At 42.7% G+C, this 26,031-nt stretch overlaps 1 protein-coding gene across 1 annotated transcript in view; it reads left to right on the forward strand.

The window, feature by feature from the left end:
* The first annotated feature begins 2,231 nt into the window (after window positions 1–2,231).
* Window positions 2,232–26,031, forward strand: part of PLEKHO2 (pleckstrin homology domain containing O2) — a 98,596-nt gene continuing 74,796 nt past the window's right edge. The window contains exon 1 of the mRNA XM_073568836.1: window positions 2,232–2,366. Within this exon, the coding sequence (XP_073424937.1) occupies window positions 2,325–2,366 (42 nt within the window). The 5' untranslated portion in view covers window positions 2,232–2,324. The remainder of the gene's footprint in view (window positions 2,367–26,031) is intronic.

Consider the following 26,031-nt stretch of genomic DNA (forward strand, 5'->3'; position numbering starts at 1 on the left):
GAATGATATATGGGGCCCACCATACACTGGAGCATTCCAAAGGTGGACATCAGACACTGGAGCAGCATTTACAGGGCCCATTATACACTGGAGCATTAGAAATGGGGCCCATTATATATGGAGCATTATTTGGGCCCATAAGACAGTGGAGCTTCATCCATGGGGACCAACATATACTGTAGTATTATGTGTCATCATATACTGTTTCAAATATTATATGTGACCAATGATTCTGAATGGAGAAATATATGGTCCTCAATACTCTGTATAGCGCATTACTCTGTATAGCGCACTATCCGGTGCCCATAATACTGTATGGAGTTATATACTGTCCGTTTTTGGAGCTATTGGAGAATTTAAAATCGATATCAGTCATGTGATGTAAAAAGTGAAGTATTTTTCATTGTACTATACCGCTATTTCTCTACCGTATCGGAGCATCATGAGTTGTGGTATGTGTTAAAGGGGCGCTTTTTGGCCCAGGGCACATGAAAACCTGGAGCCAGCCCTACCCCCCCACAACTTTAGTCAAATAACCCCCAGTTTTCAGTGCGTAACTATTATTATGAAGTAAATTGAGGTTGACAAGCTTCAGTAATAAAAATTGATGTTTTTGCCTTTCAAATGGGCACTGTAGGTGTGTTTCCTGTCCTCCACTCCCTGCCGACTTTGCTTCCCCATTGACTTACATTGGGTTTCGTGTTTCAGTCGGCCTTCGACTTTTCATGATTATCGGCCGATTTCGTTCGACCCAACTTTTGAGAAAGTCGGGTTTCATGAAACCCGACTCGACCCGAAAAAAGGCAAAGTCGCTCATCTCTAATCATAATTGTTTTCAGTCTGGCAAAATTGGTTGAATGTAACTGTTTTCGTCTCTGAACCAATTTGGCCGTAAAACAGTGTAAGCAAGAACAGATTTGTTCACCGCATTGTCCCCTTGCTATGGCTACATAAGAATAACACATTTCCATCAGTGCACTATATCTCATCATTATTACTGCACCTTTGTTGCTCTTTTATTATTAGTGCTTCTCCATGGATTTCATTACAACCCTGGAATGCACTGACAGAAGTGTGGAGATTCTTGCCATGGGTGTGTGGCATAGAAAAAAGGAACAACCCATGGGAAAACTGGTTACCAAGTGAGTCATGGAGACCCTCCAGGCAAGAAGATCTCTTCACTCTGCCTTTGCCATGGATTCTTGTAGGTCATAGCCTCACCTGGAAATGTCTCCAATGTGTGTTGTTTTTTGTATAATAATATTACCGTAATCTTGGATTTAACCAAAATGTACCATTAATTCTCTCCACCCTTCAGTCAAGGCATGGATCAGGATCTGGAACCTATTACTACTGAACTACTGAAGAATAAGAAGTGTTTTATAATATTTGCTTATTTTGGATATGTAATATAGTGACTATGAAATTCTGGAAATGCAATGTTAAGAATGATGTATCTACTAGCTCCTAATGCATAAATGGGACTATGAATTTTGTATAATCTTTTTATCTTCCAGTTACAACGATGAGCTCTTTTTTCTACATTATAGTTTTCTTCATTCTTTTTTTGTACATAATTATGGTAGTGATTTGGAGATGTGCTTCAACAATAGTCACATACAGCAGGGTCATTCTATGGTAACTTATGTTACAATAAGTTTACTTCTCATATGAAGTAATGGCAATGTAACGTAAGTTACCATCAGCTTTGTAACGTAAGTTACTACATTGTGTTGTAACGTAAGTTGCCAAGTAATAACACTGTATTTTGTATTTAATTTGTATTCTTGAATAATCAAACTGTGTTGAAATCTATTGAGAATAGTTTAATGTACAATATACATTGTGGTGTAGTAACCACTGTGTCCGCTAGGGGGCGCTGTGTGGATGTCCCAAGAGAACGGATGAGTGGCAGAATCCTGAAGGATGGTTATGTATCTCAAAGTGGGTGGCTTTGAGATGGAGATTTGTGTATGTGTGATCAGCAATATCATTGCTGAGGTGTTGTTTCAAAGTGTAAGGGAGAAGTCTTCAGGTAACTAGAGAGATGGGCGGGTTCTGGTTACCTACAAACCCACCCAGGGGTGTGTCTGAAAACGCCTGTAGTAAAAGGCTATGTGAGTGTGTGAAGGACCTGTGATGAGGTCATAGTCACGGGACCCGGTGGGCGTGGCTATAGACCATATAATGTGGCCAGGGTAGGTCACATGTGGTGAATGCAAGGACCTGGTTGGTCTAGAGTGGAAGGTCCCGTGTGCAGGAGTGTCTCCTGGCTAACACCCTGGGTGTAATGGCTGCCAGAGCCTGAAAGTTCCCTGGAGGGAATGAATGCATGGAGGAACAGCCATGAGAGAACCCTGACGTGGGTGAGATAATTATGAGGCTGAAGAGCCTGTGTATGCTGGATATTGCTGACAGAGGGAAACTCTGTAATGGACGCTATGCTGGTAATGCTGTTAAGTGAAATTTCTGTTGCTGCTGTGGTTTATGAGGCGTGAATAAACCGCATGGACTGTTTTGATTTGATGAAAATCCTGTGCCGGATGTGATTTTTTTTTTTGTGGCTGCAAGCGAGTATCCCCTACTAGATGACAGCGCTACCTCACAACATTCACTCATTTTTGTGCCTGCCTTCAAAGAACAGCCTGTAGCCATTATTAACTCAATTTTTGGCTTGTGAATGTAACGTAAGTTACCATGGAATGACCCAGCAATAAATTCAAAGGGCCTGTACAGTAACATAGCTACCACGGATGCAAAGGGTGCAGTTGTCCCGGGCCCCGAGCTCAGAGGGGCCTACCCGGAGCTACTCAATCATTAACTGTATCGATGCGCACACATTGCCCATGCAGTTAGGCGCCGTGGTACAACAAGGAGACACAATCTCCCTGCACTGCCACTCTCGGTTCTGTAGACCACAGATCGCTTTAAACCTGCAACCTATTGAACTACCGATGCACATGCAGGATGTCGGAGTCCTTTGCGGTGACGTCATCATGCCTTGCCAGGACGCTGACGTCCTGAGCGTGCGTCAGTGCTATGACAATGCATTGGTAGACCTTGGAGGACCTGGATTAGGTGAGTATGTGAGGTTTTTTTTATTTTGATTAAAACTTGTGAAAGCATCATAAACAGTGGGCGACCTCATGCATTACAGGGAATACTGTGAGGGTCCTTATAAAGTGTGAGTGGCATTAAATAGTTTAAGGGGTAAAGCAGTGGCCTTTATACAGTTTGGGAGGTAATGTGGGACCAATTATACAGTGTGGGAGCTAATGCAGTGGCCATTATACGGTTTTGGGGCTAATGCTAGGGCAATTATACAGTGTTGGGGGTATATGATTGGCTTCAGCAGTCAAGTAACTTGAACAGCTCATCAGTGGATGTTTCTCTGATGATGCACTTAGTAAGGCTGCTTTTACATTAGCATCTGTTTGCGTAGCATCCGCAGCAATCCGTATGCGTCATGTTTCCCTATCTTTAACATGGTGTACGCAGTTGTTCGGTGTGTGGCGGGGTCCAGCGATCGCAACATTTTGGCTTTTTGGAAGCGGCAAAAATCTGTCAAATATGCGCAGTCATGTGCATGCGGATGAGTGCATCAAATAAGCGCATTACTGTCTATGCGATCACATCAGAGGAGAGAGAAATTAAATGGCACCTTGGAATTTTATTTACGGTCGCTGCTATAAGTAAATAACGGCGATCGTAAAACCGGGGTCAGTAAAAACCGACCCTAATCATGTTCTCTGGTGTCTCGGCTACCCCCGACAGCCGAGACCCCAAAGAAATTTCGACTCTGGGGGCGCTATACACTTTTTCCACAGTGCAGTGAATTCACGGCGCTGTGGTTTAAGTACCCTTAACTACCGACGTTAAAAGTCGTATCGGCGGTCGTTAAGGGGTTAATAGTGGGCACACGTGATCAAAGCCGACAGCTGTGCTTACTGTGTTGCCTATTTAAGAGAAATGAATATTCACTGCTCTCCACTCCATTAATGACTCTCCATTGGCATGGAGAGTCATTAATATTCAATTCTCTTTAGTAATGGGCACAGCGGTTTGCCACAGCTGCCGGCTCCTGCCTCCTGTGACCCGCAGCTCCGCCGCTGCCGCTTCCCCACCTCCCCACAGCAGATGCATCAATTCAATTTCTAAGGACGCACATTCAGCTGAAATAAAATGTTGGGAATCCCCTGAACCGGGCAGGGATGCCAAGGGGTCTACAGTGCCTGAGGGCTGCATGAAGCAGTCTCAGGTCCGCATGCTGTCCACAGGCCATGTGAGACCCCTGGCTCAGAGCATCCTCCTCGCTAGATGAGCTCATAACAGTCTTTATATTGTTAGAACTGCATTTAAATAATTTCCTAATGTCTCTGAGGATTTACACTTTATATGAGGATAATGTTTCCACCTAGATTACAGACCCCTGTGGTGAGTTTCACAGATAACAGTATGAAATAAGATCAAACTAACAAACTTCTTGAGTATACACGGAGGCTCTTATAACCGAGGAAGGGGAAATCTGTAGAAGTTGGATGTTTTTGTTTAATACAATGAAGTTTTAGGCATGCAGATTCTCCCCTTTATATGTGCACATATTAGCATTTAAATGAAAATGTGTCAGTAGTAAGCAAAACTAATGCAGCCAAAAATGTAACACAAATACATTACAAATAGCTGGGAAGTATTGTTATTCTACCAGGGAGACATTTCCCTTTTTTGTTTGTCCTGAACAACACTAACTGGGTGTGACAGCTGGAACAGCCTTTCTCCCATGGAAATGGCAGCTACATTAGGTGAACATTGTTATTGATGAGAGTTTATAACTCGGATGAACCAAGCTTAGAAATATGTCTAGGAAATTCCTAGAATGGCTGAAAGGTTATTAACTTCAATGCTTTGCATTTTTCCGGAGACGAGCCAGCAATGCTGATTGCTGAGTAAAATAAGGTCACTGCTGCACGGGAGACAAAGACGGAGCCTGTGGGCCGGTTACTCGTCCTGGAATACTGGAACTATACCAATGACGGAGGAAATCAGCTTTTATGTCACGTCCATTCAGTACGGTAACATAAACACCCAAAATATTTATATTAATTTAGTTTTATGTTTTTGGTCGATGGAACTTCTCCAGATATGTTTTTGCCTCGCTTACAACTCAATCACTACATATCCCATTGGCATCACCTTCAAATGATAAAGCTTTTTAAGCAGACCTTATAGCCGTGCCAAAGCAACGATGAATGCGGACATTGAAGCATTGGACTGGGAAGTGAAAAACCTATTTACTAGTGTTATTTCTGATTTAGCATACACAGGCATTTTGTGAAATAACAGCATCTCTGATGAAAGGACCTATGTAGTCCTAAACCTTCCAATCTAAATCTGCCTATTTGGTGAATAAAACATAAATGTTTTGGGTGGAAAATTTTTGAGAAAATTTGCCTAGTATTCCACAGACTAATAATGCAAAACATAACTATTAATGCACTACTGCATTGGGTTGTTTCATATTTGTGGAAATGAGAAGGAAAAATTATTTTATATTTGTACAGTATCTGTGTACGTTGTAAAGTTGCTTCATATTGCCGCTGATTTGTACATGGCTTTTTTATTTTTAAGAACGGCTTCTTTAACATGTCTGCAAGTCCTGAGCTCAGTGGGTGTTCCCCGTGAATCTTGCTCTTCCTTTCTCACCTGTTCTGCCAATACTCTATCTAACCTGTATCCCTCTGATTTTAGTCAGTAATGGCCTTTTTACTATCTCCTTGAGCAGTGTGTGGTCGTATCTGCAATGACTGCAGATGTCTTTATACAGTAATTACAAGTAGGCTGATGAGAATATGGAGTAATATATGATGTCAGTATACTCATGTGGTCCTATTCTTTGTTGCATTTACACCTTTTCATTGTCTATTTTTTATATGCTTTAAGCCTGTTTTTTTTTTTTTGTTTTTTTTTTTTTTAATTTACATCTTATTCTTTTAATTTGTGAATTTGATACACTTGTGGCAATGGGACTGAATATAAAACCTTAAAGGGAATCTCATTAGGATCAACCCTCCTTAGCCGTTTATATGGGCATGCTGATCATAGGAAGCTGAATAAAATGAAATCTTGATATCTGTAATCCTACGTCTGATTCCAGAGAAATCTGGTCTTTTATATTATATGTAAATGAGCTGTTTATATCTATGGGCCAGACACTAATCTTCCCCAAGGATCTGCCTCCAAAGCGTATTTTAAATTAAAGGGACGTTACCAGTGTGAGATATGTAACTAACACGGAACAGTAGAACTGAACTTTGTCTCCTTACACACACATTTGCTGCAGCTCTCACAGCTCTGCTGTATTACAGCACTGTCTGCCTGTGAGATGAAAGCTGAAAGGAACCTGCAGACATGTCAGATATAATCACTCACAGCTCTGCAGTGAGATCAGGAGTGCTGGCTGTCAGTCATTACATGTCTCACACTGGTAATTCCCCCTTTTATTAAAAATAAGCCCTGAAGGCAGTTTCTCAGGGAGATCTGTGTCCGGCCCATAGATCTTAACAGCTCATTTACTTAAGAAAAGGTGGATTTATCTGGAATAAGACATCGGATCGCAAATGTAAAGGTATCATTGTATTCAGCTTCCTATGATCTAAGTGCCCATGTTGACGGCGTGGAGATTTAATCCTAATTACAGATTCCCTGTAAAGTCTATTTTATGTGTGTTTGCCTCTTTTTTTTTTTATTTACTTGTTGTGAATTCACTTTCTGGCCTACCTCTGGTTACTAGTGAGAGTAGTGGAGCTGGTTATATTGACAGAGGGGTCGTGAATTCTCTTTCCGGGCTCCCTCTGGTGGTTACAGGAGGTAATGGAACTGATCTAATTAACAGAGGCTTGCCACCTGATAATGAGGAGGACGATTGAACATCTGGAGTTTCTGACTGGATATAAGACAGCCGACTCCCTCTATCCCTGCTGATGATTTTTTTCCAGCCTCCTGAGGTCTTAGTTTCCAGCTCAGTCCCTACATGCTCAAGCTCAGTGTTCTTTTGCTATTGTTCACATTTGATTTGGTTTTGTCTATTTCAGTTTTGTGTGGTCAGCCAGCCCCGGCTGGGGCTGTGCTGAATTTTCATCCTTATGTTACTGTTTGTGCCAGTTTGTTTTTGTCCCTTATTAGATTGGCCTCTTTGCTCTGCTTTCAGAATATATCAGAGTGCTGATATAGTGGGCGAAGTCTAGTGACTTCAGTATTTTTTCTACCAGACGTGTTGGGCATTTTTTGCAAGGTTTTTTGCGTGATTGCAGACAGTCTTTCCTTTCCTGCCTGTCTAGTTAGTGTGAGCCCCATCGTTTCCTGCCTGCGTTTGTGTTTTCATCTCACCGACAATATATGTTTGGAAGCTATCTGTTCCTTTGGGGTCTGCTCTGGGGCAGTTTAGATTTCCCCTTTCTTGCTTTAGGTTTATTTAGTTCTCCGGCTGTGTCGAGGCGTCTAGAATCATTGTAGGTACGCTCCACGGCTACTGCTAGTTGTGTGGATAGGATCAGGGGTCTGCAATCCGCTTATTTACCAACCTCTCTGGTTTTCTGTGGCTTAGCTTGGTCTTGCTTTCCTCCTCTGTGACCCAATCATAACACTTACTATTGTGGGTGAACTTCATGAATTCCAGAGGTTTTCACCTGATTCATCAATTGCTACTTTCTAAAAGTTGCTAACTTTGTCCCAAATTGTACTCCAGTCCTCCACCCTAGACGGATTTTTTTTGTACACAAACATTTTGTGCAATTTTTTTTGCAGTACACGCAACTTCATGTACTAAAGAGTCTGTTAAAGGTAAAATTAAAGACAATTTTTTGATTTTGTTCAAAATTTATGAATTGCTTAAAGAGTTTGGCTAAAAAACGGCAACAATTACTGCAATATAAAATAAGTGTCCCCACAAATGATGAGTCAGGGATGATGGGGTTTATTTCTAGACCATAACCATTATGCAGAAGCTGCATCAGTCACATATAATATGTGAATACACAACATGGTTATTTTCAATCAAAACTATTTTCAAATTTGCTTAAATTTTTAGTTACAATGGGCCAAAAGTGGTAGCCAATATGTACAGTAAATAGCCACACATGATACGGTCTATGTTTTCTTCTGAGACTCCAGACATGAAGTTAATTATTGTACAGCATTTCCATCTCCGGATAAATAGCTGTCTCTGGCTCCCTCTAGTGGTAAATTGGAGCCTACCAGAAGTCCTAATTTCACAGTTTCAATACACTACTGGTCCGATTCATCAAGATTAATGTTATTAACGTCAGTCTTCTTATGCGGGTGTGCTGATGTCAGAGGGGCTTGATTTATTTAGAGGTGCATGTCTCTTAATAAATTAGGCAAACCTGAAAAGTCAGACTGAAGACTTGTAACGAAAAGCCTATGTTCACATGTAGTGTTCTTGCAACTTTCTATTAGTGACAGTTTTTGCCTTCTTCTCCAGGAACCAGCACCACTTCGCTTTTTTCATGTAACATCAATTTATTCTCTGTGTTTAACTCCTTCAATGAACACCACAAAAAAGTAGCAAACTATGCTTTATCATCATACTGCTGGAAAAAGTTGAATAAAACGTGATCAAAAAGAAGAATGTGAATAAAAATGGTAACACTGAAAATGTAGGAAAAAATAAAAAAAAGCTCATACCACAAGATATGGCCTTCCCAAAACCCTGTCTGATGATGAATACACATATAGCAGGATGCAGCAGGCCTCCACTAATAAAGGCAAGGAGCAGCACAGGTGCAGGCTACTGATAAAAACAACCACCCCACACCTAACAACAAACCATGGTGGGGTTGGCTGCCTAGTAGAAAAAATGCAAATAGATAAGGCTTGCATAGGACGCCAGTCACACGTAGGTGTGATGCAAAGTGTCTGGCTTGCATCCTATTAATGACGCCCATAGTATTCTCAGGCGGGCTGCTCCAGCACTATAATATGCAACACACAGTGACAGACGCCCCAATAGACCAAGCCAACAGAAAGAGGCCCGGCTGCATCCTGCAAAAAATATAAGTGCAAAAAATTAATGCATACAATGAGGTATTGGTTAATATTTTGGCCAAAATAGATAGAGCCTGCAAGCCGCGTCAAGGCTACTCATAATTTGCAGTTTCCTAACACTGTGTTCGGCGTCCTATGCAGTTAAATTCCTTCCCTTCCAAGCCCTACTGTGCGCCCAAACAGTAGTTTTTCACCAAATGTAACTTGTGGGGGGTTTCTATTATTTAGGCACATCAGAGACTATCGTAATGTGACATGGCATCCACTCTCAATTTCAGACAATTTTGAGTTCAAAAAGTCAAACAGTGCTCCTTCCTTTTTGAGACCTGCCTTGCACCAAAAGAGTGGTTTTCCCCCCACATATTGGGTATTGGCGTACTCGGGATAAATTACGTAACAAATATTGGGGTTCATTTTCTACTGATAGCCTTATTAAAAAAAATTGAGTGCTAAGTTAAATTTTTGTGAAAAAAGTTAAATGTTTGTTTTTTCCTTCCACATTGCTTCAGTTCCTGTGAAGCACCTGAAAGGTTAAATCTTGAATGTGGTTTTGCACACCTTCAGGGGTGAAGTGTTTACAATGCTGTCACTTTTGGGTATTTTCTATCATTTAGGCCCCTCAAAGTCCCTTCAAATGTGATGTGGTCTCCAAAAAAATGGTTTTGAAAATTTTGCTGGAAAAATGAGAAATCGCTGGTCAACTTTTAACCCTTATAATTATGTTTCCAAAATTGTGCTGATGTAAAGTAGACATGAGGGAAATTATTATTATTATTATTATTATTATTATTTATTGTTATAGCGCCATTTATTCCATGGCGCTTTACATGTAGGGAGGGGTATACATAAAAGCAAGTACAATAATGTTGAACAATACAAGTCATAACTGGTACAGGAGGAGAGAGGACCCTGCCCGCGAAGGCTCACAATCTACAAGGGATGGGTGAAAATACAGTAGGCGAGGGTAGAGCTGGTCATGCAGCGGTTTGGTCGATCGGTGGTTACTGCAGGTTATAGGCTTGCCTGAAGAGGTGGGTCTTCAGGCTCTTTTTGAAGGTTTCGATGGTAGGTGAGAGTCTGATATGTTGTGGTAGAGAGTTCCAGAGTAGGGGTGATGCGCGAGAGAAATCTTGTATGCGATTGTGGGAAGAGGAGATAAGAGGGGAGTAGAGAAGGAGATCTTGTGAGGATCGGAGGTTGCGTGCAGGAAAGTACCGGGAGACAAGGTCACAGATGTATGGAGGAGACAGGTTGTGGATGGCTTTGTATGTCATGGTTAGGGTTTTGTACTGGAGTCTCTGGGCAATGGGGAGCCAGTGAAGGGATTGACAGAGGGGAGAAGCTGGGGAATAGCGGGGGGACAGGTGTATTAGTCAGGCAGCGGAGTTTAGAATAGATTGGAGGGGTGCGAGAGTGTTCGAGGGGAGGCCACTGAGCAGGAGGTTGCAGTAGTCAAGGCGAGATATAATGAGGGCATGGACTAGGGTTTTTGCAGATTCTTGGTTGAGGAATGAACGGATTCGTGAAATATTTTTGAGTTGAAGTCGGCAGGAAGTGGAAAGGGCTTGGATATGTGGTTTGAAGGAGAGATCAGCATCAAGGATTACCCCGAGGCAGCGAGCTTGTGGGACTGGGGAGAGTGGGCAGCCACTTACTGTAATGGATAGGTTCGTTGGGGGGGGGTCACGTGAGATGGGGGGGGGGGAAAGATGATGAATTGTTTTGTCCATGTTAAGTTTCAGAAATCTGGTAGAGAAGAAGGATGAAATAGTGGACAGACATTGAGGGATTCTGGTTAGCAGGGAGGTGATATCTGGTCCAGAGATGTAGATCTGTGTGTCATCAGCATAGAGATGATACTGGAAGCCATGAGATTCTATAAGCGGTCCCAGGCCAAAGGTGTAAATGGAGAAGAGCAGGGGTCCTAGGACTGAACCTTGTGGGACGCCGACAGATAAGGGGTGAGGTGAGGAGGTGGTGTGGGAGACGCTGAATGTCCGGTCTGTTAGGTATGATGAGATCCAGGACAAGGCCAAGTCTGTGATGCCAAGGCATGAGAGGGTCAGTAATAGTAGGGAAGGGGGCGTGGCCTGCACGCTGATGGCGAGGGCTGCTTGAAAGGAGAGCTCTGTGCTTCAGCAGGATAAACCAGCTCACAGATAACAGGATTACCAGCTACAGCAGGTGTGAGTAACCCCAGCCCTCAGGGATGCCTAAGTTGAGACCTAAAAAAACTGGCACTCCAGCCAAGCTGACAGACTTTTACCCCCGGGATAGGGAAGTCTCCTCACCAAGCAAGATGGCGCTGGCTTCCCACTCAGCTTCTTCCCACTCCTCACAACGAGATACAGGCTGCTTGAGAGGCAATGCAGGTATTCCTCTGACAGAGGAAACAATGCAATCTCTGCTGAAAACGCTGAGGGCTTCCCAACAGGGTGATCTCAGAGAAATAGTCAGAGAGCTGAAGGAAGAAATCAGGTCTCTGGGTGATCGCACAGAGCACGTAGAAACTAAAATGGCTGAATTTGCAACATCACATAACAATCTGATAGATGCTAACACAGCTTTGGAAAAGGAGGTGGAGGCATTAAAACTTAAAATCAGTGATATAGAGGACAGATCCCGAAGAAATAACCTAAAAATCAGAGGGATTCCCTCATCTGTAGCAGATAAAGACCTCCATGAATACTTCCACAAGTTTCTGCAGCTTATACTTCCTGGATGGGACACCAGAGACCTGATAGTGGACAGAATTCATAGAGTCCCTAAATCCAAAGGCATAGATCCAGCTCTGCCTAAAGATGTCCTGGCTAGACTTCATTTCTATAAAACAAAAGAAGCTGTGCTGTACACACTGAGGGAAAGTCCAGCCCTGCCAGACACTTTCATGGGACTAAAAATCTTCCCAGATCTTTCTGCTACAACTCTTAATAAAAGAAGAGAATTCGCCCACCTTTCTAAACTCCTTAGAGATCAAGACATCAAGTACAAGTGGGGTATTCCGGTGAGGATGATAATTTTCAAAGATGGAGGCACTTACATATGTCATACTCCTTCTCAGCTGGGCAAATTGCTGGATGACTGGGGAATAGCCCACCCACCAAACCCTGGCGGGCGGGAGAATCAAAGAAGATCTCCAGACAGGATTAACCCTGAATGGTCAGCAACTTAGCTGGGACTCCTTCCTGCTGTCCTTGCTCCTGTGACACAGGATGTCACGTAGCCCCCCTGATGTTCTCGCCTATGGCGAGCGGTTATACTCCGGTCACCCTACTCGGGGCAAACTGGTGTTGATGGAACTTTTTTGTTTTTGTTCTTCTTCTCAAAAATGTTCTTTAATTTTTTTCGGAAATTTCTTTCAATTCCTTGTTGGTCTAACCCTTCTCATCCCTGATGGCGTTCCTAGGAATTCAAACCCCCCCCTGCGGCTCCAATATGAGAATTAAGATATTGTCTATTAATGTGAGCGGACTCAACTCCCCAGCAAAAAGGTCAATGATGTGGAGAGAGGTGATGGCATCTAACTGTGATATAGCGTGCATTCAGGAGACCCACCTTCTTTCCACAGATAATAAACGGCTACTTCATCCCAGGTTTCAACACGCCTTTTTTGCTAATGACTTAAAAAAAAGAGGAGTGGCCATTTTAATAAAGAACTCAGTGGCCTTTAAATTGATAAATGTCAGTTATGGAGCGGATGGAAGATATATTATTTTGTCTTGTTATATTAACAGTGTCCCTTATACCTTGGCAACGGTCTACTCCCCAAATTCATCGCAATTGACCTTTGCTAGGAAATTTTTCCAAGCATTCAAGGATACTGCCACAGGGGCGGAAATCATCTGTGGAGATTTTAATATACCTGTTATACGCTCCATGGATTGCTCCAACATCAACATCTCACATGCTAAGGAACTTAAGCATCTCATCAATGAATTCCATTTTCATGACATCTGGAGATATTTACATGCATCAGAAAGAGACTATACATTCTTCTCTTCCAGGCATCGCTCATACAGTAGAATTGATTTCTTTTTGGTCGACAGCAAATCTATAAGTAATTGTGTTGCAGCTGATATTGGTTTAATCACTTGGACAGATCATGCGCCGATCTCTTTGTCTGTTCAGGGTGGCTTTAATGTTCAAAATTCCCCCAGGTGGAGATTGAATACTAGCTTGCTTGGTAGGCAGAAGGTACATGATGAAGTAGAGTCAGTGTTAACAGAATATTTCAAACTTAATAATAATGGGGAAATTTCTGACGAGACCCTGTGGTCTGCTCATAAAGCAGTAGTCAGGGGGCAGCTCATAAAACTAGCCTCCATCCAAAAACGGCAAAAAGACGCAGATATTAAATATATATTAACCCGTATTCATCACCTTGAATCCCTGAATAAAGCCAAAGCAACCCCTAACTTGACTAAAGAAATTGTAACCCATAGATTCCAACTAAGATCCCTACTCCTGCAAAAATACGAACATAATCTAAAAAAAAATAGATCGACATTCTACGCTATGGGGGATAGAGCGGGGTCCTTATTGGCAAGAAGGACGAAAAAACGTGAGATTCAATCTAAAATAGAATTCCTGAGGGACCCAAATGGAACAATCACTAGACATCCCATTGAAATAGCAGAAGCATTTGCGAAATATTATGAGGCCCTGTATAATCTAAAAAATGATTCCAACACGTCACAGCCGACTCAAGTGGATATACAGGGCTTTCTAGATACCCTGGATCTTCCCCGGGTCTCAGATGAGCAATTAGAGGAACTTAATCTTCCCTTTACTACACATGAAATCCTAGGAGTCATCAAAATGACTAAGTCTAACTCTGCCCCGGGCCCCGATGGGCTGCCATACGAATATTACAAACAATTTACATCCACTCTGTCCCCCTTTATGTTAAAAACCTTCAATTTTTGGCAAAATAAAGGGTCAATTTCCCCAGACAACTTGGAAGCGATTATATTATCACGCTACCCAAGCCAGGGAAACCTGCAGACACCCCGGGTAATTTTAGGCCCATTTCACTACTAAATTGTGATGTTAAAATTTATGCCAAACTAGTGGCGGATAGACTTCATAAAGTGATCCCGGCCTTAGTGGCCCCAGACCAAGTTGGTTTTGTGACAGGCAGGCAATCTAAGGATGGCACCAGACGGATGCTTGACTTGATTGGGCTGGTGGAGATATCGGGTGAACCCAGTGCATTCCTGTCTCTTGATGCTGAAAAAGCCTTTGACAGGGTGCACTGGGGATACCTGGAGAGAGTTCTAACACAATTCGGGTTCTTGGGAAAAATTAAGTCATCCATTCTAGCTCTCTACTCTTACCCAAATGCGTCAGTGTTGGCATCGGGGTTTCTGTCATCTAAATTTCAAATAAGTAATGGCACTCGCCGGGGGTGTCCATTGTCTCCCGCTATTTTTGCTTTAGTGGTAGAACCTCTGGCGGAAGCTATACGAAAAAACATAGCCATTTCTGGTATAAGAGTTGGGGAATTTGAACATAAACTTGGTTTATACGCAGATGATGTGATAATTTTCTGTTCTAACCCTGTAGTTTCGATTCCAGCAGTGGTGAACACATTATCGAACTTTTCTAAAGTGTCGTATTATAAGCTTAACGCGGCAAAGTCTTTGATATTGCCGTTTAATGTACCGGTGGAAGCCAGGAGTGTGCTGGAGGGGGCCTTTCAATTCAAATGGTGCGATAGGGGGATACCTTATTTAGGTATTAAGCTGACACCATCGCAGATGTTAATTAAAGAAAATTTGGAACCTCTGATCCAAAATTTAGAAAAGGAATTGGGAAGGTATGAAAAAAATATCGTTGTCCTGGATGGCCAGGATACAGTCCTTTAAAATGGTTTTCTTACCCAAAATATTGTATATACTCAGATGCTTACCCATCAAAATTTCTCACAAAACCCTGATGAAACTTCAATTGTTGACTAACAAATTTGTCTGGGGTAATAAAAGGGCCAGGGTCGCAGGTAAAGTGTTATATCCCCCATATGACTCAGGGGGACTGGGCACCCCAAACATATCAGCATATTATAAAGCCTTACTAATTGAATCACTAAAGGAATGGTGGTGTCCAGGTAATTCACATAGATGGGCTCAGATTGAAAATTTCCTGTCCCGCCAGGGCTCGGTCAGAAGAATGATGGAAGCAGAATATTTGAGCCGTTCACGGTTCTCCCCGTGTGTTCCCACCATGTCAGCTTCCCTGGAGGTCTGGCGAAATGACTTGATTCATAAGATTCAGATTCCTCTTTCAGAGATTTCCCTCAAGTCGTTGGAATCTCAAATCCCCTTTTTGAATCTAGCCAGGTGGGAGGGATCGGGCATTACAGTGCTGGCGGATCTATTCTCTGATTTGGGTGTTAACCCCTTTAATGAAATAGTACGGAAACACCCCTCTTTAAAGGGTTGTTTCTATCAACACATCCAAATTAGTCATTTTCTGGCCTCTAAATTTCCTCTAAAGTCGAATCCTCTGTTACCTACAACAAAGGCTTTGGTATTTAAAAAGATAATTAAATCCAAAGGTATCTCCTCAACATACAAATGGCTCAATACCCCCCCCCCCCCGAAGAGCAAAAATCTCCTTATATGAATAAATGGGACGTGGAGTTGAATGTTTCTACCTCTCCTTCAAACTGGCACTCGGCTTCAGCAAATATCCAAAAATATTCCAAGTGCATAAATCATCTGGAGCAGCTGAAAAAAGTACACCTGCGATGGTATCGGTCCCCAGCCAACTTAGCACAGTTCCTCCCAAATTATTCGCCACATTGTTGGAAGGGCTGCCTCCAAAGGGGTACTCTTGGTCACTGCTGGTGGGCTTGTCCCAAGGTTTTCTCGTTCTGGCTGGAGGTGTTTGGCCTGATGGGTGAGCTGACAGGCAATACTATTAATCCGAATCCGGGTCTGGCAGTGCTAAACATGGGTATAGAGGAGTTCTCTTGGGAATCCAGGGGATTATTGGTTCACATTCTAGTTGCTGCCAGATATTGCATAAGTAGCTATTGGAAATCCCCAAAGACACCTACATTAGCTGAACTATATAACCGAATTAATCTCCATTGCCAATACGAGTTCTGTCTGGCTCACTCCATCCGCGCCAAAAACAAAATACTTCAGACTTGGGACACGTGGCTAAACTCTGTATATGCATCCCCTGTCAGGCATCTGTTTCCAGGGCAAACTGTCTGAGATTAATAAAATGGGTCAAATAGGGTCAAAGAGAGTGTTACGCAGGGAGTTCATCTGTACCACATGTCAATATTCAAGGTGTTTATATCTATGTTGTTGTTACTGCTCGGGCTACCCCGGAACGCCATCTAATTCCCTAGCTCCCCCCCCCCCCCCCCGGTTGCCTCTTTGCAACCATCCATGGTTCTCCCTTCCCCTTTCTTATCTTCCTTTCTTACTCTCTGGTTCTGGTTGTTTGAAACCCTCGTTTTGAGGATTAAAGAGTAAATGGTAGGTTGACTTTATACGTATTAGGTGTTGATTAACCAAAAAAAAAAAAGTTGTAACTTGTATCAGACATGTTTGTTGGTGGTGTGATGGGAAATGTGAATCATAATCCAAAGATATACTACCACGTGTTACAGCGTTGTTCTTTGTGTATTAATGCCATTGATACCTGAATTTTTTCCTTTTTCTAATGTAACTTCCTACAATAAAAATTGATTGGAATAAAAAAGTAATAGTAGGGAATGGTCCACTGTGTCAAAGGCAGCCGACAGGTCCAGGAGGAGGAGGACAGAGTAGTGTCGCTTGCTCTTGGCGGTTAAGAGGTCATTGGTGACCTTAGTAAGGGCAGTTTTGGTGGAGTGGTGTGACCGGAAGCCAGATTGTAAGCGGTCGAAGAGGGAGCAAGAAGAGAGATGGGAGGACAGTTCAAGGTAGACGTGTTGTTCCAGTAGCTTGGAGGCATAGGGGAGAAGTGATATAGGGCGATAGCTAGATACAGAGGATGGGTCAAGAGAGGGCTTTTTGAGGATAGGTGTGATTGAGGCATGTTTTAAAGCTTGAGGGGGAAAACACCAGTTGTTAGTGATAGGTTGAAGAGATGGGTTAGGGTTGGGATGAAGACTGTGGTGAGGTTTGGGATGGAGTGGGAAGGGATCGGGTCAAGTGCACAAGTGGTGAGATGTGATCTTGAGAGTAGAGTGGAGTCAATCTTCTGTAATGGTGGAGAAGTTGGTTTTGGAGGTGGAGGGCTGGGAAGTCAGGAGAAGGGGCTCTGGGGGTTGTTGACCAAAACTGTCTCTGATGTTATCAATCTTCTGCTTGAAAAATGAGGCAAAGTCTTCAGCTGAGATGAGTGGGGAGGGAGGAGGTGCTGGGGGACGGAGGAGAGAATTGAAGGTGTTGAATAACTGTTTAGGGTTGTGAGACAGGGTGGATATGAGCGATGAGAAGTAGGTTTGTTTAGCTGTGGCGAGTGTGGTCTTGAAAGTAGTGAGAGACTGTTTGAATGCGATGAAGTGCTCGTTGGAGTGGGATCTTTTCCATCTGCGCTCAGCAGCCCTGGAAGCTCGCCTCAGTTCTTTGGTCAGGCTGGTGTGCCAGGACTGTCTGTTGATTTTGCGAGCTTTGGTATGTGTAAGTGGGGCAGCAGATTCCAAAGCTACAGCTATTGTGGTGTTATATAGAGCAGCTGCGTCATCCGCATTGTGTAAGGAACTTATATCTGTGAGAGGGAGGAGGGATTCAGAGAATGAGTGTAGGTCAAGGTGTTTAAGATTTCTGCAAGGGTGTGAAAGTTTGTGGGGTGGGGATTGTAGACATGGAGTGGAGAGGGAAGAGAATGTGAGCAGGTTGTGGTCAGAGAGAGGAAGAGGTGAGTTAGAGAGGTTAGATAGGGAGCAGAGGCGGGTGAAGATGAGGTCCAGTGTGTGGCCATCTTTGTGGGTGGCTGTAGAAGACCATTGAATGAGGCCGAAGGAGGAAGTGAGAGATAGAAGTTTAGTGGCAGCTGAGAGGGAAGTGTCAGTGGGGATGTTGAAGTCGCCCATGATGATAGTAGGGATGTCCGCGGAAAGGAAATGAAGTAGCCAGGTGGTGAAGTGGTCAAAGAAGGTGGTGGCAGGCCCTGGGGGCTGGTAGATGACAGCCAGTTGGAGGTTGGAGGGGGAGTAGATGCGCACAGAGTGCACCTCAAAGGCAGGGAGGGTAACAGAGGGTGGCAGTGGGATTGGGGTGAAGGAGCAGGTATCTGACAGGAGAAGACCAACTCCTCCGCCATGTTTGCTGGTGGGGCGGGGGGTGTGAGAAAGGTGGAAGCCACCATATGAGAGTACAGCAGGAGAGGCTGTGTCAGAAGGGGTGAGCCAGGTTTCGGTGATGGCGAGGAAGGAAAGTTTGGTAGTAACAAAAAGATCATGGATGTAGGAAAGCTTGTTGCAGACAGAGCGAGCGTTCCACAGAGCTCCTGTTAGTGGGACTGGGGAAGCGGGGGCTGGGTGAATGGGTATAAGGTTGGAGTGGTTACGGAAGGTTGTGATAGAGCGTGGATGGGAGGTAGAAATGACTGTGGGAATGTGGTGAGGATTTAGTAACTATTTATTGACATATCTCACTGATTTACGGGCATAAAAATTAAAAGTTTGAAAATTGTGAAATGTTGTAAATTTTTGCCAAATTTCTGATTATTTTTTTTTTTTTTTTTTTTTTTTTTTCTTCCCCACAAATAAACATAAGTCATTTGAAATACATTTTACTACATCTTGAAGTACAATACGTAACGAAAAAATATTCTCAGAATCTGCGGGATCCACTGAATTGTTCGAGATTTATTACTTCATAAATTGACACTGGTCAAATTTTAACCAATGGGGCCCGTTCATTAAGGGGTTAATATATTTAATTTCTTTTATACATCTTTACAGTAATGGGTATTAGAATAGTCGTTGTTGGTGTATGTATACACAGAGCCTTTTTGAGGCGGTCAATAATGACAAGTTCTCTAATGGAAGAAACAACTTTAGTTATTTTCGGAAGCATTTCTTAGTTATTTTAAAGTGTCTTTGCAGAATTTTTTTCCCTAAAGTGCTTTTTTTCAGCCTTTTGATAAGAAACGCTCCAAACTAAGATGTCCTATCAGGAGATTCTTGAAAGAAGTGACTTGCACTTTTTATTTTCTCCCACTAGATGTTTTTCAAAACCCGAAGCTGCGAAAAACGCCCAAAAGACTGAACAAGCAGCAAGATGGTTTGAAATAGAAATGAATGGATAGAGTCTATGAAGCATTTTTAAGCGACTTATCAGATGTTTTTTGATACGGACCCACTTCATGTGCACATATCCTTAGGTTTTGTTTACAATGTAGTTTTTTCTTGCTGAGTTTTCCAGAGCAGAAATGCTCCAAAATATTTGAGGAATTAGAAAGAAAACTTTTTATTGAAGCGTTTCTGTTCTTAAAAACACAGGATAAGATCACACGAGCACACAAATAAGTAGTGAGAGTTTCATCCTGGAAATTTGGAAGATTTATCTCATCTGTCTTTCATATACAATCTTTGTTTTTCTTTTTACAGCAGCAGTTAACATAAATTTAGACTAAATACAGTTTCCTACGGTAAAGAATGTCAGGTATCTGTTAAAATGAGAAGCTATATGGTGGTCCCATATGGAAATCCATTTTTAAATTTATTATTCTTCATGTTGCACAATACGGAAACTGATTATTTTTTTTTTTTGGCAGTTACCATGTATGACCTCAAGGTGGCGGTGTTGGGGCTCATCACTTACAGTATATTCTCCCTAAAGGCTCATCTGAAATCCAGAACCTATGTTCCTATTGGGGCGAAAAATAAAAATACTGAAATCTGAATTTACTGGCTTTTTCCTGCTTTTTAATAAAATTGATTTTCTTTACTAAGCTGCAACCTGAGTAATAAACTGTGCAATTAAGTTACATTTTCTGCATAGGACCGGGGTCACAATAGCATTGAATACGGACGAGTACTATGCGAGAAAACATCGCATAGCACTTGGACCAGTGTTAATCTATGGTACAGCTCTCATCACCATATTTTTTTTCTTAGGCTCTGTGGCTTGTAGTGCCTGGAAGAAATCTCTGCCTCCTGTCTTCATGATCAGACCACCCCTTTCCAGTGCACGTCACACTGCCCTGTGATGTGCAGCTGTGGTTCCGTAATCCCGCGCCTGCACGTCCACTCACGCAGCTATATGAACCTTATCCGCCTTTCTATGGGCAGAGTCTTCATCCTTCTTCTGTGCAGGCGAGTCACTCCTAATGCACAGCGACTCGCCTGCGCAGAAGAAGGATGAAGATTCTGCCCATAGAAGGTTGGATAAAGCATGGATAATAGCGTGAGTGCAGGGCACATTGCATTCTGCAATTTTCATACTTTGACAAGGCGCTTCTGTGCTCCGAACACCCTCAAGATGCAATCACAATGGGCTGTATCCTTTATTTTATCTTTCAGTAGTAAATAGTAGTTGATGCAATATATACAATAATAAGCATTATTCCAACACCCCCACTCAACAACTACATATCCGGTTAGTCCCATAGTGATTCTGAATTCTTCAAATTTGGCTCTTGGAAGTGGCATTGTCAACATCAGCTATCAACTGGTCAGACTCACAATAAGCAAACTTAATTATGCCATGTTCTCTCAAATCACGCATGATGTTTAACATCAATGTGCTCTTTTCTTGCATTGATCTCACATTTGGTTTAACCAAATAAATAACCTCTTGAATTGCGTGGGCTACAGACACATACTCTGCTTCTGTAGCTCACAATGCAACAGACACCTGTTTTCTACTAGACAAAGAAATTGACTTTTCTCCAAGGTTGAACAAATAGCCGCTTGTCGATTTATGATGACTTAAGCCACCAGTCCAGTCTGCATTCACATAGCTTGTGAGTTTTAGATCTCCTGTTGTAGATATCTTTAAATTTATGTCTTGAGTCTCTTTTAAATATTGTAGAATTGTCACAAGCAGGTCATATCCACCTGGGAGATCTGTGGTTATAAAATCACTACGTATTGTGAATTGCAGATCTTCTATTAAGCCAGTGTGTTTGTGTTTCATACTAAATGGATTCCGTTACCTTTGGTGGTGAAGAGGTTAACTACCTTTTCTATGCTGGTTACAAACATGCAGCTTCATCTCACAGCTGTTCCTTACCTGGTCATTTCCTCTACCTATAAAATCTGGTCAGACCTTGCTAGTGAAAGCTTTGCTTCCTAGTTCCTTGGAAATGCTATGCTGATTTGGAGATCGTTGTTGCTACTGGAGATTGTTGCATGTTGTTTTTGGGTGTATGCTTTCCTCAGTGTCCTGTTCCCATTTGTTTGGTACATTCCGATCCTTCCCTATATACCTCTCTACCTTTGAGTGTTTGTATGTTTATTGCTTTTTTTTAATCCTTGTCTGTCTTAAGTGTTTATACACTAGCATTTCTGTCCCAGGCCTCCTGGAGAAGAAAAAAATGTCCTCCTCCAAAATGGTGCCGCCCACCCCTGCACAGTAGCAGCTCTCGGATCTCTATACACACTGATAGCTGCTACTGTGCAGGCCCGGTGGGCACCATTTTCAAATTGATTTTTGTTGTACTTGCTCAATAACATCAAGAACAATTATTATAAGCGCACTAAACATGCGATTTGGCTGCAGAGCAGGTGCCACGGCCGGCACCTGACTGCAGAAGCATTATTTTCTTCAGCATGTACAGATATTCATTATGCAAACTAGGGGGCAGGTCACTGAGGGATCAATGACCTGTCAGCAGTCTGCATTACCTAATCAGAGCACCACATAAAGACCCCTATCCATTTCCATTGTGGTAATGGAGAAAGGATGAACGGCAAGATGGTAAATGACCGTTATGTATCACAGGGGTGGGTGCCTTGTGGTGGAAGCTTGAATGTGTGTTGATCAGCAGAGGTACTGCCAAGGTTTTGTTAGTGTATCAGAGAGAGCTTCCAGGTGGCTGGTGAGACGGGTGGGACCAGTCACCTACAAACCCACTCAGGGGCATGGGTCTGAATGCCCAGGATAAAGCCTGTGTGTGGCTGTGTAAAATAGGATCAGCGATGAGGTCATAGCCATGTGATCCGTATCTCACCGGTGGGCGTGGCTATGGACCATATAAGGTGACCAGGGTAGGTCACATGTGGGAGAGTGCCTGAATCTGATTGGTCCGTGTGGAAGGTCGACATGCTGGAAGGCGAGCTGCCTTCCTGATGAGCACATGCGGAGGCCGCTGACCCGGGGATGCCTGTGTATAATGGCCTGCGAGTGTGTGACAGTTCCCAGGAGGGAATGGATGTCCAGAGTGAGAAGCAACTAAGAGGTAACCATGGACAAGGGGGAATTAACTGTGAGACTTTAGAGCCTGTTTGCTGGACAAAGCACAGCCTGTGTGAACACCGGGCTAAGAGAGCGGAGCTCCTTTATGAACTTTTGTTTGGTCTGGTGTAAGACTGTTACCGTTTTCTTCATGCTGCTATGGTTTATGCCATGTACAATAAACCGTATGGACTATGTTATGTGAAAAGCCTGCGTCGGACCTGGTTTATCTGCAGCCAAGTGAGTGTCCCCTGTTGTGAGCTCTCTTGATCCAACTTTTGAGGCAAGGCTCCCTCTGGTGGATACTGCTGGTAAACATGATGTTAACCCAACAGCTGCAGAAGATAATTGGAGGAGTGGTGGTGACTGGGACTACATAAGTGAGCAGACTTCTCTCAGTGACTGCTGGTGATACTCCTTTCTTTGCTTACTGAGGATTTCTGTCTGCTGCCTGATCCTGCATTTTTTTAGCTAAGTGTCATTTGCTAAACCCTTTTCATCTGTTTTTGCCTTGCTGTTAGGGGTCAGCTTGCTCCCCCTGGGGCTGCTGGCTCCTGCCCTGTATTTTTGTATCTTGTGTTTGTTTGCTCAGTCCCCTGCTGTATTAGCCTGTTGCTAGCCGCCAGTTCACACCTGAGTGCTGATATAGTGGGGGCGAGGTTGTTCAAACCTCAGCATTTTTGTACATCAGTTGTGTTGGATTTATTAGGGTTTTTGCGTGATTGCAGACAGTGCCTTTTCTGTCCTGTCCTATCTAGTCAGTGTGGGCCCCATCATTTGCTCAGTCTATTTTCTGTCTGTGCCTGTGCTTCATCTTATCTCACCGACAATATATGTTTGGGGGCTGTCTATTCCTTTGGGGATCTTCTCCGGGGCAGTTTAGATTTCACCTTTCTGTCTTTAGGCTTAGTTAGTCCTCCGGCTGTGACAAGGCGTCTAGGGCAACGTAGGAACGCTCCACGGCTACTGCTAGTTGTGTTGTTAAGATCTGGGGTCTGCAATCCGCTGAGTGACCAACCTCTCTGGTGTTCTGGTGGCATAGCCTATTGCGCTCTCCTCCTCAGTGACCCATTCATAACAGTCCCCCAATACACTCAGCGCTACCTTACAGTGTAATAATAATAATATTAGCAAATACATCCAATAATATATGTATTATAGTTTTTCTGATTCACTATGTCTTTTTCCTCATGTGCAGGCATTGCAAGACCTTGGGTATCTATGGTTATGACCACTAGGTAAGTGTCACTATTATCAGTGGTATTAACCATGTATACCCAAGGTCCTGTAATGCTTGCACATGAGGAAAGAGACATAGCGCATTAGAAAAACTATAATACATTTCTAATTGGAGGTATTTGCTAATATTATTATTGTTATTATTAAACCTACTACATATTGGGATATTCCCATCTAGGAGATGGGAATACCTGTTTAAGACAGCTAGTACCTTTCATTGTCTTATTACACAGATCGACTGTAATACCATCAGCAAGTTGTTTTGTAACTACAAGCTATAGCCCCAGCTGGGAATTCTGTTTTCCATGCCTTTGATGCAGCCTCTTGGTTTTTTTTCTCTATTATTCAAGTGAGGTTTGATAAAGACCCGGAGCAGGGTCGAAACGTTACCTCGTTATCTTGTCACTTTTCTTTTCCTGTGGTGAATATTGAATAAGTTTAAGCACTGTTTTGCAAAAACAAAGCTAGCTGTTGCTTCTCTTTGTAGGGTGAGTATATGACCAAGGGCAGGGGACTTACACTTAAAGCACCACTCCAGCGCTGAATGAAAAAAAAAAAAAGAAAAAAAAAAAAGGTTGAAGTGGTCTTTTAAAGAGACATGCCCACTATTGCAAAAACTAAAACAGATAAAAACCTTCATATACAATAGTGCTTTCATCCTGCATAGTTTGCATGTAAATTGTACATAGGTAGCAATAACCGTGTGTATGCATGTGTTAACAGTGGCTAAGGTTACAATTTGGTCCAATACACTGTTCTAATATATTTGCTTACAGATTTTTGGCAGCTGGGAAGTCTTTTGCGGCCCTGTATTTCCAGTTTTTGGCTGGGACGTTCACAATTTCCTCCATTAGTCACTCAACATGTATCCTCATCAGGGCTCGACTGATGAACACCTTGATGCCAAAGGTTATGCAACAGCAGTGATTGGAGACAGGCAAGGTCTTCTATGGGAATTCTTATTTCCAAACTGCCTAGGTGCTTTGAATGGAAACCACATCCATGTACAAAAGCCGCTACACTCTAGGTCCCAATGCCGTAATTATCAGCAGTTTGTTCAGTAGTGGTTAGCTTTTGCGAGCAAAAACTACTGCTTTATAATTTTAGCTATCGGGCCTTCGGAATCTCTGCAGGTTACCACCTTCATAGCTCCCTAACTAGTTTACTAATGTACCTAGGCGTTTCCTCCATAGAGGCATGGACCACCAAAGGGGCATTTTTAACTACAAGCTTACAAGAACCCAAAAGTTTGTTGAATGTTTTCTTTTTAACTCAATTCAGCTTGACGAGCCAAATGTAAACTCGACTGAGTGTGATTCTCCACAATTTTGTCCAGATGTATGACATGTCCTTGGATGAAGACATGAAGGATCCTGAATCCACCTCTCTTACAGTATATTTGGAAACCACAGCTAGACAGGGAACATCGAGTTTGAAGGTTCAAAACCTGTATGAAAATAATTTTTTGACCCCTGAAGGCAGATTGTTACCACAGGATGCTACGGTTTCCCTACACACATAATTGTATTTTCCTTGTTTGTTTCATAATTACTTATGGTATGTTATTTTGTTATATCAGGGTTTTTTCTCAGTTGAGCTTTGCATTAACATAGTTTTAGTAACATAGTTTTGAAGGCTGAAGGAAGACCTTATGTCCATCTAGTTAAGCCTATTTTTAGTGCAGCTGTTCTGCGTTGTTGATCCTGGGGAAGGCAAAAACCCCACAGAGTAGAAGCCAATTTTCTCTATAGGGAAAAAAATTCCTTCCCCTAAGCTGGGTCAACCATCTACCTAAAATATTCTGTTATTCGTAACCTTCTATACTGTTACTCACAAGAAAAGCATCCATTCCTTTCTTAAATTCATTCAGTGAGTTGGCCATCACCACTTCCTCAGGAAGAGAATTCCAGAGCCTCACTGCTCTTACCGTGAAGAACCTGCTTCTATGCTGGCGCAGAAATTGTCTTTCCTCCAAACGAAGAGAATACCCCCTTGTTCTTGTCACAGTCCTTGGTACAAAAAGTTCATTGGAGAGATCTCTGTATTGCCCTCTAATATACTTGCACATATATATTAGGTCTCCCGTAAGTCTTCTCTTGAAATAGACCTAATTTTGATAACCTTTCTGGGTATTGTAGTGAACCAACTCCATTTATCATTTTAGTAGCCCGCCTTTGAACCCTTTCAAGTTCAGTAATGTCTTTCTGGAGCACCGGCGTCCAAAATTGCACACAATACTACAAGTGTGGTCTGACAAGTGATTTGTACAGAGGGAGAATTAGGTTTTAATCTCGTGTCCCCAGACCTCTTCTAATGCATCCCATGACCCTATTTGCTTTGGTGGCAGCTGCCTGACACTGGGCACTCCAATTTAGCTGCTTAT

Source organism: Dendrobates tinctorius, unplaced genomic scaffold (assembly GCF_039654945.1).
Source record: "Dendrobates tinctorius isolate UK_male_01 unplaced genomic scaffold, ASM3965494v1 ptg000022l, whole genome shotgun sequence".
In the NCBI taxonomy this organism is placed as follows: Eukaryota; Metazoa; Chordata; class Amphibia; order Anura; family Dendrobatidae; genus Dendrobates; species Dendrobates tinctorius.